At 44.6% G+C, this 17,189-nt stretch overlaps 1 protein-coding gene across 2 annotated transcripts in view; it reads left to right on the top strand.

The window, feature by feature from the left end:
• The window catches only part of LOC144101451 (uncharacterized), a 32,598-nt gene extending 15,869 nt beyond the window's left edge, over positions 1 to 16,729 (top strand). Inside the window, exons 7-10 of one of the 2 annotated variants that reach the window (XM_077634631.1) lie at positions 172 to 285; positions 5,917 to 6,170; positions 9,697 to 9,856; positions 16,423 to 16,729. In XM_077634631.1, coding sequence (XP_077490757.1) covers positions 172 to 285; positions 5,917 to 6,170; positions 9,697 to 9,856; positions 16,423 to 16,544 — 650 coding nt within the window. In that variant the 3' untranslated portion in view covers positions 16,545 to 16,729. Of the gene's footprint in view, positions 1 to 171; positions 286 to 5,916; positions 6,171 to 9,696; positions 9,857 to 9,962; positions 10,079 to 16,422 lie in introns of those variants that run through there. The other variant, XM_077634632.1, reaches the window with a different exon arrangement.
• Positions 16,730 to 17,189: the final 460 nt, after the last annotated feature.

Below are 17,189 nucleotides of genomic sequence, written 5' to 3'. Positions count from 1 at the left end.
CAATGCCTGGATGCTTCAGGGTAAAGTTCGTACTCTGTGCTGTTAAATTGTACTGGAGAAATCAAGTCTGGGTTGCTCTCCTACCACCTATCGTTAACGCTGTTGTGATTACCTGTGTTTTACATGTCTCTTGCACCACCACTAAAACCGTGTTTGTTGCTTTGGCTACAGCCCCGCTGAGCGGCACCTTGAGGGGCGAGCAAGAGGTAGACAGGGCAGAATCCAGTGTGCACCAGGAGACAACGGGCAATCCTGAGCCCATTCAAGATGTCAAGGATGCTACTGGTGAGGCTTTTCACTTTCTTTACTGAGATACAAGGGGGTCCTTTTCATGCGTTATCAACTTTGAAAATGTTCACAATATAAAGGGCCACCCCTAGTGCAACCACGTGTTGCAGCAATTCTTTACTTAACTATATATACTCGCGTCTGACCCGCACCAAAATTTGAAGAAAAAGAAACGCGCTTAAAATGTGGGGTGCGGGTTATCTGCGAATTTTTTCTTTGGGGGAGGGGGAGTTATATGCAGGGGCGGATTATACGAGAGTAAATACGGTAATTTTTTTTTATGGCACACCTTCCACTGCAAATCACATGTAGCTCTGTTGCACGGTAAGGGTGCAGGCTGGGTGAGGGGGGTAACTTGCAGCATGATGGAAGTTGGGAAGTTTGGTGTTGTACAGCCTTAGCGGGAAATGGCGCATGTCATGATCATGTGCGCCAGTAAGCGTCAAGCCAGTGTGTGGTCCTGGATCAGTGCTCTTGCCTCAGTGCATGGACGAAAGTGGGAACCAGGGCATTTCCATGGAGTGTCGTGCTCAAGGGCTGGAGCATTGGCATCAGGCATGTTAAGCATATGCTCACTGTAAACAACAAATGACTTGCAAAGTCTAAAAAAAAAAATCTCCACACTGCTCGCATGCAGCCCAGCTCTCTCTGAGCTTAGTGCATGATGTGACATAGCATGAATGTTATTAGTTTTTTTCTGTCTTTGCACCTATCAGCAGTCAAACCTCTCACTGTTTCCAAGTCTTTGTTGGTCCTTTCTTCATTCCTACTGCTCCAGAGACCGTGTCCTCGCTGGCAGTCCGCAGTGCTTGCGATGCTGTCCCCAGTGACTGCACTTTTTTTTCTTCTTGTTTCTCGCCAGCATGACTGCTAGCCAAGGCGTGCAGTTTTGCCGCGCTTGTTCATCCTGCTCTCTCTGCCTTTACATTCCCAATGGCACCTGTCTTGTTTGTGGCAGTGTTGGAGTTTACCTGCAGTTTACCTGCAGGTGCCAGCTGCCATCTTTCTACTGCAACATGGTAGCGGTGGGAATGGCGTTATAACAAGATGAAAGGAAAGGGCTCAGAATTTTAAAAGACACAAGAGATGGAAGGTAGCATTTGTTCGGCGCAGATCTTGGCCCACGACTTGTTGCAGAAATCTGGAAGTCAGATTTCCTGCACAGAAGAAAACCCTTATTGTGGCTGCCGGTCTGATTTTGAGGGCAGAAATTAGGTGCAACGCTGGAGACTTCTGAAGTCAGCGATATTCAGTAAGCCTTCCCTGTACGCTTCCAAGTTGTGCTGCCATCGCGATTGAGGGGGGACACAGCATCAGAGTGAAATTTTTTTATTTTTGATGTAAAGCATTGAAATCTGGCATGCTTATTCGGAAATCTACCAAATGCTTAAATACGATATCTCACAGAACTATGCTAGTTCTTTTGGCATTATAAATTTCTATGCTCATCATTGCTATATACTAAACTTGCAGAAAGCTTGGCGTGATAACAAAACGGGATAGAAACCTGCAGTCACACTTTTAAGTTTTATCCAAAGGAATAGTTAATGCAGTGACATTCTCCAAATATTTTTGGCAGCCCAATTTTTTTCTACACAGATTGTTAGATCCATGTTTGTATAATCATCATTTCTAATTAGTGACAGTGAGAATATGAGAAAATTATTCAGAAATACAGGAGCGTCATTGCATAAAGACTTCATTAAGAAACATAATGCAACAAACCGCATAAAAATTTGTAAAGCCATTGTCATGCTGTGTTTTGTGCAGGCAGGGCAATCAGGTCAAAAACTCTTTAGAGAAAACTGGCATTTTCACAGAAATTTCAGCCAGTTTTGTTGCTAGTATGTCTAGTATCGCAAAGACATCTTCCAAAGTCACTTCTGGGCTTTTTTTTGGCCGAACATTTTTCTTATGTGATTAAAAAGGCCTTATGACACCAAATCTCATGTTTCATAAAGTGCGATTTTTTTTTTTCAAGATTTTTGCCATTTGAACCCCTCGTCCCTCCTTATGGAATTAAGCACAGCTCTCCCACGCCACAGGTTGGCAAGTCCAGCACACCTGCAACATGTAGATTCTGCGACAGGGAGATGAATCACAGCTGTGCCTACATGCATGCGGGGTATAAGGCTGGCAATAGAAGTCTCCAGTGCTGCATAACCCCAAAACAAAGGGTTTTTGCTTTGCAAGGAAGCTGACTTCCACATTTCTGTAACCCATCTATTATGTACATGATATAACAACAGTGAAAGTTAACTTGCCGCCTTCAGAAAGGGTCTTCAGGAATTCTCTAAAAGCATGTTTCAGTTCTTCGAAAAGAGGGCTTGAGAGGCAAGTAGCATTTTATGTGCCCATGCTTTGCTTCTAATTTCAACGAAAGCTTCAAAACTCCTTTTAATAGTACAACAGCATTTATGTGAGTTTTGGTAGTGGGTGTTCTTCTTAGGGAATACTCTTGTTTTGTTCTTTGTGAATATACGGTGTAGTGCATAGTATGGCACCGTGTTTGGTGCTGGTGTACTAAGAATTAAAGTGCTTTGCGATTGTGCTGCTTTCTGCAGTTTGCACTTCATAAACTATGCTCATATTAGTTAATTCATTGATGCTTCAGCATAAAATGGTGTCATTTACTTAATTTCTAATGGGAAGGCCACTTTGTGACGCATAGCTGGCTGTCGGGCCAGGGAAGGGAAATGAGGTACCCATTTAGACATATATAGTGTGAAGGAAACCAACAATCTCATTGAAACCAAGGAAAGCATAGGGGAATTTTTTTTTAAATTTGTGGTGTTTACCAATGGGAAATTAGTAGTGTAGCCATTTTGTGGCTGAAAATAAATTGGTAAGAGAGTAGAAGAAAAAAACGTCCATTGTCGCCAGTGGGATCTGAACCCACAACCTTCGTGTACCACCTACAGCGTTTTACCAACTGAGTTGTGTTGGCCACGGCTGTCCAGTCTTCTACTTTCGGGGGTATTTATGTTCCATATAACTAACCTTGAGAGTATTCACCAGCGCCGCCCCCTTCTTGCAGAACATCCTGTCGTATTGTAAGCGTCATGTTGAACGTGACCAAACAGTGCTGCCTATGGCATCAGGATTTCCAGAACCCAAGCCCTCGTTAAACTACTGCGCAGCAAGAGAAGGGAAATTAGAGGCTCATATTGACACACATATTAGGCCAACTAACATTGAACCCAAGGCTGTCAGCTTTTTTCAATGGCAAATTCTAATAGTCAGTCTGGAACAACTTTTCTTGTTCTACGATGGAAGATGCAGGTTTCTCTGGTTGCTTTGGAGCAGGTCGCTTTGTGGTGGCACTCTCTTGAGATCCACTGAGCGGTGGTGAATATTAGTGGAACAGCGTGGATATGGAACCGTCACTTGCAGAATGGCCTAGCCAAGTTTGCCTGTTTTTAGTGCAGTTAAAACATAGCTGGATAACCCTGGAAATTTGTTCACGTTGCTGAAAGGGCGTCGTCAGCTCGAGTACATATGCTTATGATTTCCTTCGATTCGGATAGCGGTTGACGTAGATCACAGAGCTAAAGCAGCAGTGTTCACAAAATGTACGTACCCTACAAGGCATTTATTTCAAAAATATTTTCAAAACTGCCTCACAAACAGTAGAAAACAGGCTACTCTGACACCACAGTGCTGGACCATTCAACTGAAGAAGTATGAATATGTGTGTGGCCACGTGTTATATCCATTTGTTAAAGAGGTTAAAGGGGAGACACAAAAATTTTCGCACTGTATTTTTTCTTTTGAATGATTTTTGTAAGACTTCAGTAAGCGTGAATCACCGTGTGAAACATACCTACACTCCATACGTAACTTATAGTCCAATTTCTTCTTCCATGCAGTTTCGGTTTCAGCAATCGAAAGACGACACAAGTGAGCACCAGATCCTGCGAGGCATACAAAAAACTTCAGTGTAAAAGCTCTTTGTTTACTTGCTGCCCTTGAATTTCAAACGAGCGGTTATATATTTGTTTTTGCGGACTTCGTGAAATCTTGTTCTCACCTCTGACGTCGCAGCCATCGTCTGGCGACTGAAGCTACAAAGGAAAATTATTTAATTTACTAATTGCGTATTGGACGCTCACAAATTCCACATGGTGATAAATATTCACTGATGTACACACCATTTGAAAGTGAAAGTACACTCCCGAAATTTTGGTGTCTCCATTCGTTGTGTTTTAGTTGTCGTTGGCCATAAGGCCTGGCAGAATGGAGTGCACCACACAAGTCAATTGCATGATATGACTGCTGTGTGTATTCACAAGCGCAGCTGAAGGTGAAAACATAGTGAGCATATTGTCAAACCCATCTTTTGGAGCTGGTTGACACAACATCCTCCGTCGGCCTGCCCGCCAGGGCGCGTCTGTTTATTTGCATGGTCCATGAGAATCTGGTCACTCTGTGGCAGGTTCTGTCGCCATGGTGTGAATTTTTCGCTGCACTCCAAATCAACCTGTGGAATTCGGAACGACACTGCTGTGAATGCTTGGTTCAGTTCTGGCAAGGTGATAAACGGAAGTCTTCGTGTTTATGCAAAAGTTTCCAGTGCAGTGAGAAAGAATTTCTAGAAAGATAGAAAAATTTGTGGAGTTAAACTCATCAGCTCAGTGCATTAATCAGCGAAAGCTGTTGTAGCTGTGGTTTAGCCATTCAGCCTTGCATTTGGCCACAAAATCTACATTGTCAGCCGTAAGGGAAAGCTGAGCCATCCTAATGCAAATCAGCAAAATCTGATCTGACCACCCATTGCCTCTCACCCCCCCCCTCTCTCCTACCTTGCACCTTCCATCTTCCTCTGGCCCCCAGAGTGTGGAAGGGGGAGGGGGAGGGGGCATTTTTCTCTCCACTTTGCCATCTGCCAACAATAGCAGGTGGTGGAGTTTCATTGAATTTGAACTTAAATGCAACTGATTTAAGTTAAATCGAAATAATTTACTGTATAAGAACCTGTATATTATAAGAGCCTGTGAATTCGCTGTGTAGGAAGAGTAACCTGAGCCGCACAAGGCCCACCACTGAGAGCACTTGCCTTCAAAGGGCAGTGGCACATGACTTAACCTCAGCCACTTTGGGCCGTTAAACCCTCACAAATCACATGACTTAACCGGTGCACCACTATGCCAGGAGGGGTATGAGGACTCCCAGGAATCTATGAATGTTAAGTAGAGAATGGCCTTCTGCATATGTGGCAATTCATCCACTATGCTATCGCATCATACCCTTAAGGCGGAGCTTAGGTGTCACCTCCAATTGTTTTTTAGCAGTGCATGCATCTCAAATTTTGCGAAAGTCCTTCTAGTTGTTAATCTAAAATCTCAACCCTGAGTGACATTTGTGTCAAATCTGCAGAAGGAAAAGAGCAGCTGTGCGTCATAAATTGCCTTCAGTGTGTTAAGTTGTGCTTTAATGCAATGGAATTGGTAGCAGTTTAGAAGCTGAGCAGCATGTGGTGTGTTAACCATTATAATCAGTCTTTTATTGCTTATATCAGCACTTTGAGGCTACAACAACATAGGTGATGGCTGCAATATCAACGAGCGTTTGGTGTGCGTCTCACTGTTTGGTGTGCAGAGCCTTCACTTGCTGAAATGCTTGTTTCAGCGATCGAGCAATGGATGATCAATCTCTTGTTAGAGATCCGACAACAGCAACGGGATTGTATGCACCAGGTGCAGCAGATAAGACATCGTATGCTGCTGCTTTTGGAGAGAACACCGCACTCGGAGGCTGCAGGTGCTCAGGCCTCAACTTCGGCAGCAGGAATCGTAGTCCTCCCCACCCTCCCGGCCCATACCTTAGACGAGCTCGATGCAGCTGAAGCTGCTATGGAAGATCGCAACGTGGCTGACGCTTTGGTAAATTTTATTGCTTTTTTTTTTTGCTTGTCGCAGTGGCTGCAGTCACTGGCAGCGATGCATGCATGTCAATATACTGCATGCTTGGCATAGTTCAGGTATTAGCAGATCAGTCTTAGGGCCAAGGGCAGTGGCATGTTGGGGTTGTTAAGGATGTTTTTGATATCAACGGTTAACTGCTGAAAGTGGGTGTGTGAATGTAAGAGCCATGAAGGAATGAAACTGGGCTTTTAAGGAGGCTACCGTAACATCTGTTAGTGCAACATTTTACCGAAAGGGAGGAGGAAAACATTGAAGGACCAAAAAAAGGTGATGACTGAGCTGGTGGTTACTGACCTTGGGCAACCCGCGTACCTCCCACTGTTCAGGTGACATGTCCGGTGTCTGTATTGGGGATCTTCCCTTTCAGCATAGCCTGGGATGCCAGGCTGTACCGAAGGGGAAGATCCCTGATACAGGCACTGTTTGAACGATGAAGTGCCGAATGCAGACTAAGCACTTTTAAAATGTGTTAAGGATTGGAAGTTGCACCGAGGGAGGAGGTGCACTTGTTGGGAACGCACCTGTTCTTCTTCAGTCCTTGCTGTTGTTAGTAATGCTTCTGAAGAGATTTGATAAAGCCATTTTAATGTAGTTGACGAAGCTCTCCGATTCATTACTAATTTGTACCCTGCATTTATTGGTTGTTCATTTAATGGAACTGTTGGGCTCTGATCTATGCTAAGGTAGCTAATACCGTGAAGGCCATGGTAATGTAATTTTCTGCTTTGGCTTGCAGCCGAGCGACAAATTTTATTAGAATGGTCTTTTATTTTCTTTTGAAGCTCAGCTGTTTAGCTCACATGTAGTGAAAAGTTCTCGCATACCGGGATGTGTGAGCACAAATCGTTTTATTTTATTAATGGTGCGGAATGAAGGCTGGCAGTTTGCAATTCCTTGACACTTATTCTATGCTGAATGCCACGTTGTTCAGATGAGCCAGGTTTGTCCTCTTCTTGTTTCAGTTTTCCTCATTTTATGCCTTCCAATTCTTCAACTTCTCAAGGCCAATTACTTGTGTATGGCATTCTCACTATGCAGCATGTAGCTTGACTTACTTGTCTTAGGATGTAGAAAATAGGCCTTCCTTTTATGGTTCAAGTTTGCCAAATAATGAGTGACTGATCTGGGCCAGTATATTGTAATAATTCTGAAACTCATATCATTCCATTTTTGTATTTCTTTCCCTTCATTATTGGCTGAGCCTGCATCGTACTCTTCGTTATTGACTTAAGGGGGGAAGCTGGTCTTAGAAAAAAAATTTTTATTAATGAAGTCACAATTATGAAATCTTCAGGGAACATGTATTTTTGCTTGCTGATTCCAAATATGGAATTTAATTTAATGTACAACAAGTCCTTGTGGACTTGACGTAATATGTTATGTAACTTTTTGTGGAGAGCTTTAACGAAATTTTGCTGCAGGGAACTTGCTAGAATGTATGCCGTCCGCTTGTCTTGACAACAAGCTATTCAATAAGGGTAAAATTATTATCCTGCCTATCACAGAAGTTGAGTTACAGGGTTTTGAATTTCGTACTTCACAAACGGGAAGAAAAATTTGTCTTCCTGTTTCTGAAGTGACAACTTCAAAATTCTGTACTCAGCTTCTATGAAAGGCAGGATCAGAATTTCAGCTTTATTGCATAGCTTAATGTCAAGAGAAACCAATGGCATGCATTTTAGAAAGTTCCCTGCAGCAGGATTTCTTGAAAGCTCTCCACAAAAAGTTACATAACATATTGTATAAGTGCTTAAGAAATTGCTGCACATGAAATTAAATTCCATATTTGGAATCAGCACGTAAAAATACCTGTTCTCTGAAGATTTCGTAATTGTGACTTCATTAATAAAAATTTTTTTCTAAAACCCTCTTCCCCCCTTAAGCCTTGTAATGGTGGGAGTGCAGAGACTTCAGACAGTGACAAGGCAGGAAATACGAAAATGGAACGCAATCAGTGCAGCTCTGTTTTGTTATGCTGCCCTGTAGTTTGAACAGTGTTCAGCACAGATCTTTTCTAGTTCTTGCATCATGGAAGAACTGCATGACATTGCGGGTGTTTTGTTTTTGTCAGCTGTTGAGATGTAGTCGCCGTGCTCTTATGACAGCTTTTGTGCTTAACAAGAATTTAAGGGGGGAGCCTGGTCTTGAAAACAAAATTTTACTAATGTAGTAATAATTATGAAATGCTGATTCTAAATGCTGATTCTGAATATGTAATTTAATTTCATGTAAAACAATTTTTTGAGCACTTATGTAATTTTTATGCAATTATTTTTGCGAAGAGCTTGGAAGAAAATTTGCTGCAGAAAACTTGCTGATATGTATGCTTTTAGGTTCTCTTGATACCAAGGAATGCAATAAGGGTAAAATTATCATCCTGGCTATCATAGAACTTGAGTTATAGGGTATTGAAGCTGCCACTTCAAAAACGAGAATACACACTTTTATTTGCATTTCTGAAGCGACAACTTTGAAACCCTATAAATTAAGTTCTATGATAGGCAGGAAGACAATTTTAACCTTATTGCATTCCTTAGTATCAAGAGAACCCAATGACATACATATCAGCAACTTTTCTGCAGCAAATTTTTTCAATACTATTCACAAGATACATGCATAAAAATTACATAAGTGCTCAAGGAATTGTTTTACATGAAATTAAATGACATTTAGAATCGGCACACAAAACTACATGTTCGCTGACGGTTTCTTAACTGTGACTTCATTAATAAAATTTTTTTTGTGAAGATCAGGCTCCCCACTTAAGTGAGAAAAGAAAGCCAACCAATTCTGCTATCTCCGTGGACTTCGAGGACTTGTTCTATTCAGCATCCCAACAGAGGTTGTTGAGAATGTGCGTGACCTCATCGAAAGCCGAGGTGCAGTTTCTCTCCAAAAGACTTTGGGTCTATCTGTAAACTCATTCTTGGAACTTGTTACCTTTCATACACTATTTTCATACACAGGTTTTAGGGTCGTCCTGTCTACTCCTCCTTCTGTGAACGTGTCCTTTTCTGCTGATATTTCCGTGGTCGTGCGCCAACTGGCCTATCAAGCTACGCTTCTTCAATTTGGAGCCTACTCCATTCGTTCATCAGCTGTGATTGCGGACGAGTTGCAGCTTGGCTTTTTAAGCCCTCGTATGGTCAACCGCTGGGTCACTGAACGTAAACTGTGTGTGTAAGAGGGGGATTGGTTCCCATAACACGGTTAACATTCCCCCACGTCTGTTGAACCACATTGACCCCGGATAGTGACCCGGCGGCTGACTGTACGAGGGCTTAAAAAGCCAAGTTGCAACTCACCCGCAGTTGCGCCTGATGAAGGAACCGAGTAGATTCCGAAACGTCACGTTATCTCATTTTTGTTTGGCGTTCTTTTCTTACTTAAATTCCTTTCCCAACCAGACAGACCTTTCTCGAATGTTTTGTTTTGAGTCTAATAAGAAATCAACAGTTCTTGTGCATTTCTCCTTTGTTTTCAGCGGAGGCGCCTTCTCCAACTGAGTGGAATGACCATGAGAGAAGTTGGGAGCCGTGTGATGACTGCCATAATGGGTAACAAAGTGCAACAGCAGTTTAGCTTACACGGAAGGAAGGGAAAGAGGGCATTCCTCAACATGAAGCTGTGTACGGTGGCGACAGGTATGTTTAATTTACAATTGCAGTGCCTCATAATGCTTGCCTGCATGTATTGCTGACATGCGGCAGCAAATTTTTTCTTTTTTTTTAACACTTGTATCTACTGCAGCGCTCAAAACACGAAGACATGGACCGACAGGAAGGCAGCACACCTATGCTGACTGCATATAATTTACAGAAAGACCTTGTTAATTTGAAGTCATTAGTACCATGAAAAAAATATTTGAACTAATCAGGTTTTCGAATTAACCAAGCACAGCAACAAACAAACGTGACCCAGTGAAAAAATATTGTTGCGAAAACGCGCTATCTTTATTAGACGAATGTTTGCGATTGCCTTATACAGTAGAGGTCAAACCTAGCGGCACCGGAATGCGATCGGTCTGTGTAATAAACGTTGTAGAAGGAAGGGAACAAGACCTCTGTATTGTTTTCCTAGAATTTTTAACTCGATCATTGGCTAATTGCTCAGATATTGTGGTTTTGCCACGGTCGAATTTATGAAAGTGTGCGCAGTATACGATCGCTGGCGAGTATTCGGGAATTTTCGACTATTCGGAAATTCTCAAATACGAATCGAATATCAAACATATTCGGTTCGTATTCAAAATTTCGAATGTTCGCACACCACTAATTATGACACAAATTCTGAATGCGACCCCAGGAGCTGCATGCATCTTGTAATCGGCTTGCTAGAAGCATCGCATCACTGAAAACCAAGAAATCTTTTTCCTTGCCTCATCAACGAACGCACGTGGTCAGATGTGTTCGGGCTGTGCCGCTGGTGTTTAGCATCGTTCACTTTGACGGGATCCCGCAATTTTGTAGTAGCAGGGGGGCTAGCCAATCGCAGCAAGAGAACACGAACATGCTGAACACCAGCCCTGAAGGTCAGGTGCACGTTTTTCAGGCGAGCTTGAAAAAAAACACACAGGACAACGAGTGCGAATGTGCCTTAGCTGATAGCACGTCTTGGCGCTCTGCTTAGTTCACCGGGCACCCGTGCCCCCCCCCCCCCCCCCCCAAGATAAACAAACCAAGTGGTGGTGTTACCAGGGGCCTGGCACCATCTTGCCAGGCTGCCAAGGTCTGTCAGTTTTCGCAAGTGTTAAAAGAACACGGACAAAGATTGAACAGACATGGACGAGCGCTTGTCCATGTCTGTTTCCTCTTTGTCGGTGTTCTTTTAGCGTTTGCGAAAAATGACAAACCTTCACCAACTAGCCCCATCCACCACTCTCCTGCCAAGGTCTGTGCTGCACCCCCTAACCCCCTTGGCAGGAGCTCTCCTCAAAAGATAAGTGAACAAGTGGTGATGTTATCAGTGGCCCCCAGCATCTTGGCGCCCTGGCTAGGACTGCGCGAAAACTGAGGAACCGACTACAAAAAGTTAGACTGAAAAAAAAAAGTACATTCTTGACGATGAAAGTGGTTTAGGAGAGTGGGTTCATTACATGAGTATATACAGTATATCATGCAGAAGTTCTTTTCCACTGGCGCATACACATACAGTAGAATCTCGATGATACGAATTCCAAGGGAGCATGCAAAATATTCGTATCATCCCGAATTCGTATGATCCAAAACAAGCCAACTTCCACATGGGAATTAACCGAAAAATGAACCAAACTTTATTACGGCGAACTACTTGCGGCTGAAAAAGTCCGTAATGCTTGCCTGCACTTTTTTGCCGTTGATGTCGCGGACAAGCCCCGCCTGAAAGGCATAAAACCGTGCAGCTGTTTCGTCGCTCACGCTGCCGGCACTTACGGTGCGGCGCAGAACGTCCAGAGCGTTAAGAGTATCTGCCGTTGACGGCGGTTGATCACACTCGTCGTCAGCGTCACCATCGCTGTCAGGCTCATGTTCGCAGTTATCTGCTTCGCTGACCAAGTCTTCAATAGACGTCAGCCCACAGGTCGCGACGTTGTCGTCCGCGGTAACGAAGTCTCGGGCCGAAGCTTCAGTTTCCAGATTGTCCCAGCCATCAATCGTGAAGTCTTCACCTGGCTCTTGACAATCTCCCGCCGAAGCCGCATCAAGTCCGATGGCAAATCCGCACTTTCTGAAACAGTTCGAGATTGTGTCCGAAGTTACATTATCCCACGACATGGCTAGAAAGTGCAAAGCATCCAAGAGACTGATCCGCAAGTTTGCTTCTTTACGGTCAATTTTCGCCAGCAGACGCCTCACTAGAAGTCCTTTGAAATGATGTTTAACATTTCTAATTATCCCAGCATCCAGTGGCTGAAGATGGCTGGTAGTGTTCGCCGGCAGGAACCTGACTGTCACGTTGTTGAACGTAATTTCCTTTGGGTGGGCAGAGCACTGGTCCACGAAAAGCAAAATTTTCCGATTTCTTGACGCCATTTTCCGATCAAGGCTTGTCAAGAATTCGCGGAAAAAATCTCCAGTCATCCACGCCTTTCGGTTACCTTTGTAAAAGACAGGCAAACGCTCCGCCGATCGGAAACACCTCGGTTTCTTCGACTTACCGATGACGGTAAGCTGGAGTTTCTCGGATCCATCCGAGTTGCAGCAAAAGAGTACTGTTACTCTCTCCTTGCTTTTCTGGCCGCCCTGGCATGCCTGGCCTTTTACGCACAAACTCCTTTCCGGTTGAAGATTGAAAAAGAGGCCCGCCTCGTCGGCATTAAATATGTCGCGTGGCGCGTACTCCGAAATCAGCGCCGGCAGCGTGTTCAGCCACTCGTCCACAGCTGACTGGTCCACTTTCTTGCCTTCACCTGAGACGACCCGGTAGACAAGTCCGTGCCGCTCTTTAAACCGGTGCAGCCATCCCCCAGACGCTTGGAAATTTTCAATACCAAGCGAAAGCGCAATGGTGTCGGCTTTTTCACGCAGCACCTTGCCGTCCACGTTGACGCCGGCCGCTGTCACTTCGCGGAACCAAGTCAGCAGGACCTCTTCCAGCTTGACATGGGTCGCTGTTTTCGCCTGCTTCACGTTCACACCGAAGTGCTGCACATTCTTTAAGATAACTTCTCGCTGCCCAACAATGGTGCAGAGCGTCGACGGTGCCAAACCTAGCTCTTTTGCTAAGTCGACACGCTTCTTCTTAGGGTTTTCGTCAACCTTCTTCAGCACATCGAGCTTCTCCTTAAAAGAAAGGGCTTTACGCTTCCGCGACATGTCGGCAGCAGCGAACGCTTGCGTCCTTGTCACGTTTCGGCAGTTCACGTCACAGCGAAGCACAGAAAGAAGCGGCGAACGGAGAACTGCGGTCCCTGCGGCGGCAGCACTCCCGGGAACAGCCGGCGAGACAACTTTTCGATAGACCAATGTGCTGCCAGCAAATGGGTGACGTACACGACTGGGCACGTGCCTCGCCTTGGCCGTCCTTGGTTCGTATGGTTCGTGCTGGTCGGGTTGCTACGAAAGGGAGGTGGGGGTAGGGTGGCTAGTGGGGGGGAGGGGGAGAGAAGAGGCCGCGGGGCGCGGTGGGTACCCTCTCCCCCTGTGAGCGCCAGTGTTGCGCTGAGCCGCTCGGTGGCTCGGTTTGCGTGTTCGTACAACGTTCGTCGCGGCGGGGGGCGGGGGGTGGAGAGGACTCGCGGCGGCCGCGCCGGCCCGCTCGCATGCGCCACTGGTTTGCACGTTCGTATCAACCGCGGCGGGTTCAGAAACCGTTCGTATCACCCCGAATCTTAACGTATTCTATACAATGTAGTCTGTTCAAAGCATTCTTAAAATTTGTATCATCCCGAAATTCGTATCAGCCGTAATCGTATCATCGAGATTCTACTGTAGTACCTTTAGCTTGAATGGATCTCCTTCAGCAGTCGTTCATTGTTGCAGATGTGCCCGTGGTACTGTTCACATGTCATGTGCACATTCACTTCGAGCATTAGCATCGCTTTAAGTGTCGTCACTTGAAGCTGCATCTTCTGTTCAGAAAGCTTGTTCATCAAAGAAAACACCCTCTCCACTGGTACATTTGTTCCTGGCAAGCACATGCAGTACTCAGTAATGGTCCTCATGTTGTCGCAAGGCACATCATTCATCTCAAAAGTGCTGAAGAGCATCCACCCATCATTCCCCGACCAACTTCTTCTGGCTCTTCCATTCCTCTAGTTTTTCATTCGTGACATAACGTGAAACGTTACAGGCTTTGCCAAATAAAGCATTCTCATCAAGACAGATGGGACTGAACTTTGAAGTTATGAGCAGCTGGTTATGGCTTGTGTCTTCCGTTTTTTAGTCTGGGTTGGTGGAGCTAGGCAGAGTGGGTGTAGCCAGTGTAGCGAAGGTGGGACAAAACGCCGTCCCACAAGCATGCTAGGCTTAGCGAGTACCCATATTTGGTCGCCATGGAGATGACTTGGTTGACCTATTTCGCATCGACTTTAAAAAGAAGGGGCTGTTAATAACACTCTTTTGTTATAATTTTTACTCTTAAATTGTATGTCTGCAATCATAACAGTTTGTGATGAAGAAATAACGGCATAGTTTAAAATCTCTCTAAGAGTTTGCCGTTGTGGCGCTGCAATCGATAAACTCAAGCCTGGCCCCGCTGTGTAGAGGAGACCTCTATTCTAAAACTTACCTGCGCAGTCGTACGTAGCACTGGTTCACGCTATTTCCTTGAGGCCCCCAAGCCTTGGGGCCCCCTATTCTAAAACTCTATTGACTGGTTAAAGCAGCAGAGAAAGCCTGCACGAACAGATCACTGCAGAGGCCTGTTACAATGCATTGTGCTGCCATTCGTAAGCATGGCATCATCAGTCTGGCAGAGCTTTTAGATCGCACCAGTTGCGAAAACTCTGCTTCAAAAAGTGACTAGTTTCAGTAGCCACTGGGGGTCTTCCCTACCACTTCCATGCCGTGAGGGGTACTTTATGCTGGCTTGATGTTGATTTGATGCTTTAATCAGTCGACTTTGTAGCAGCCCTATTTTGTTCAGAATTTCAGTCATCCACCGGGCTCTTCACAACGCCTGTTACTTGAGACAAGTATGGGATGTGCTACTGACATGCTAGCCTGATCTCTTAAAAAAGTAAAATGATCTCTCTTGTGCACATGGATAACGTAAATATCTAATCAATAACGTGACATGCGACCAATGATTTCTGTCTTGTATGAATGCATCAAAGAAAATCATGCAATTATTCTCACTTCTCAAGGGTCACTAAGCTTGCATACTACACTGAAGGTAAGCAGAAAGAAAAAAAAAACAAGTAACCGTTACCTTGGCGACGAAAAACTCCCATCGTACACAGTGTGCCAGCCCCATACACTGCACAAAACATGCAGCAAATAGCACGGCGGGCAAGCGAGTTAGTTTATGGTGCCTGTGATCACGCCAGTTGCTAGGCCAGCAAGAAACTAGAAAAATTCATTTTAAAAATGTCCGCTAAGCTGAGATCTATAGCTTGACAGATGAGGAATACAATGCAATAAATATATATAGAATGTTTCGCCTAGGACATATTACGGTTTTTTAAAATTGGCTTTTTGAGTTAGAAGAGCACTCTTTTGGGTAAAGCATTTTCACCGGTGAAATACGTCACAATATAGCTAATATGTGCTAACTAGCAGTATGGTTAACGAATACTGAATAGTTAACTTTTAACTATTAGTGTTAGACTCCTTAATTATTGAGGAGCGTGTAGCCTACCATAATTAACATCTATGTCAGTTTTTAGAATTTGAAAGCGCGATTAGACTTGGTGCTGTGGCCCAACAAATTATGGCTGTATCGCACCAAAATACATGCACTTTCGAGAAGCTTGCAGGCAAAGCAACCTCTCCATTGCATGTAACTCGACGAAATAACCAAGATTTGTTGTGTCACCGCGCCGAATGTAACTGCATTTTCAAAATTCTAAAAACTGATATGGATATTATAGTGGGCTATGTGCCTCAGTAATTAAGGAGCGTGACAGTTCACTATTCAATATTAGCTAACACGCCTTAGCTTTATTCTATTGTACAACGCCGCTGATAATGCTGTCAAAAAAAGTGCTGTTCTAGCTCAAAAAGCCTATATTTAAAAATTATGTAAAGTCTGAGGAAAATCACCCTGTATATTTCTTCTATGTTATATTGCACAGTTCGTATTCCAGACTTGGGTTTTTTGCTCCCTTTAGCAAAACAGATTGCGTGCTCACACAATATACATGAAGATAATTGTGTGAAGCTACTGTCTGTGTTGTTAGGTAATAAAGATAGTTTTGTGACCTGCATCTTGGGCTTTTCATGGGGTGTTAGGTTTCTTTATCCTTCATAGTTTGGTTGTGTTTGTTTTTATTGTGATGTGTTTTTTTTTTGCATGTGCTGTGTATGTCCGTGCTAGCTAAGGAGAACATGACACATTGGCTCTCTGTTTATGTTTTTTCTTTCTGGTTATGGGCTGATTTGTATATGCAGGTGTGGCACAGCACGTGGCAGTAAATTAGTCGCAGTCAGTGCATGTGTTGCCATTCTGTTGGTCCATGCCTTCATTTGTTTTTTGCTGTGTGGTGAATACAAGCATGTGGAACCGACTAACCCAGCAATTTGTCTTGTTTCTTCAAAAACTTTCTCTAATGTGTGCTTGTTTTGCGCAGATGCAATTTGCAAGAAGCTAGGCGTGGATCTTGGCGAAGCGCTGGGCTTCATTCAAAGGTGGTTACCCGGGGCAATTGATCGAGGGGGCGGCAGGAAAAGGCGATTAACCGAGACGAGCTGAGAGCCCCTCAAGCCAGCCGCCTGGGCAACCACCCCGAATCGCAGCACTGGCTCACCCCCCTGCATGGAGCCCTGCACACTGACCTTCCCCTGCCCCGCTGCACAGTCCTTTCCATGCAAGGACCCCGGCCCTATGCACGGCCATAGTGTTTTAGCGTGCTGCCAATAAAGAATGTTTTACAGTGCAGCTGTTAATGCCTCGTTCGTAGGTTGAGTTAGGTTGGTGGTGGTGTAGGAGATCACGTGATCACCCCATGCACATGCCTCGCGATATCTTTCTGGTCCTCAGCTGGTGTTGGCCTTCCTATAACCACAAGGACACGCTAGCTCTTCTCCGTGATCGGGTGCCCCATCCACACAGGCTGTGCGTTGCGCATCACCCAACCTTTGTTGTCGTAGGGTGGGCCACAGAGTCATAAGATGCTGCCAAACGCCTCTTGGATGCTCTGTGCGTGTGTATGTGCAGAAGTTAAGAGAAGGCAGTAGCAGACGGCTGCATGACACCAAGTCAGTACCATGAAACTCTGTGCGGATTATGGTACTAGTAAAAGCTCGTTAATTCGAACTTCACGGGACCGGGAAAAAAGTTCGAATTATCCGATGTTCGAATTATCGAATGGCCTCGAAAAAACTGACAAGAACCATT

This window comes from Amblyomma americanum, chromosome 8, assembly GCF_052857255.1.
Source record: "Amblyomma americanum isolate KBUSLIRL-KWMA chromosome 8, ASM5285725v1, whole genome shotgun sequence".
Taxonomy (NCBI): Eukaryota; Metazoa; Arthropoda; class Arachnida; order Ixodida; family Ixodidae; genus Amblyomma; species Amblyomma americanum.
Note: the sequence above shows the minus strand (reverse complement) of the source record. Positions and strands in the feature narration are given on the sequence as shown.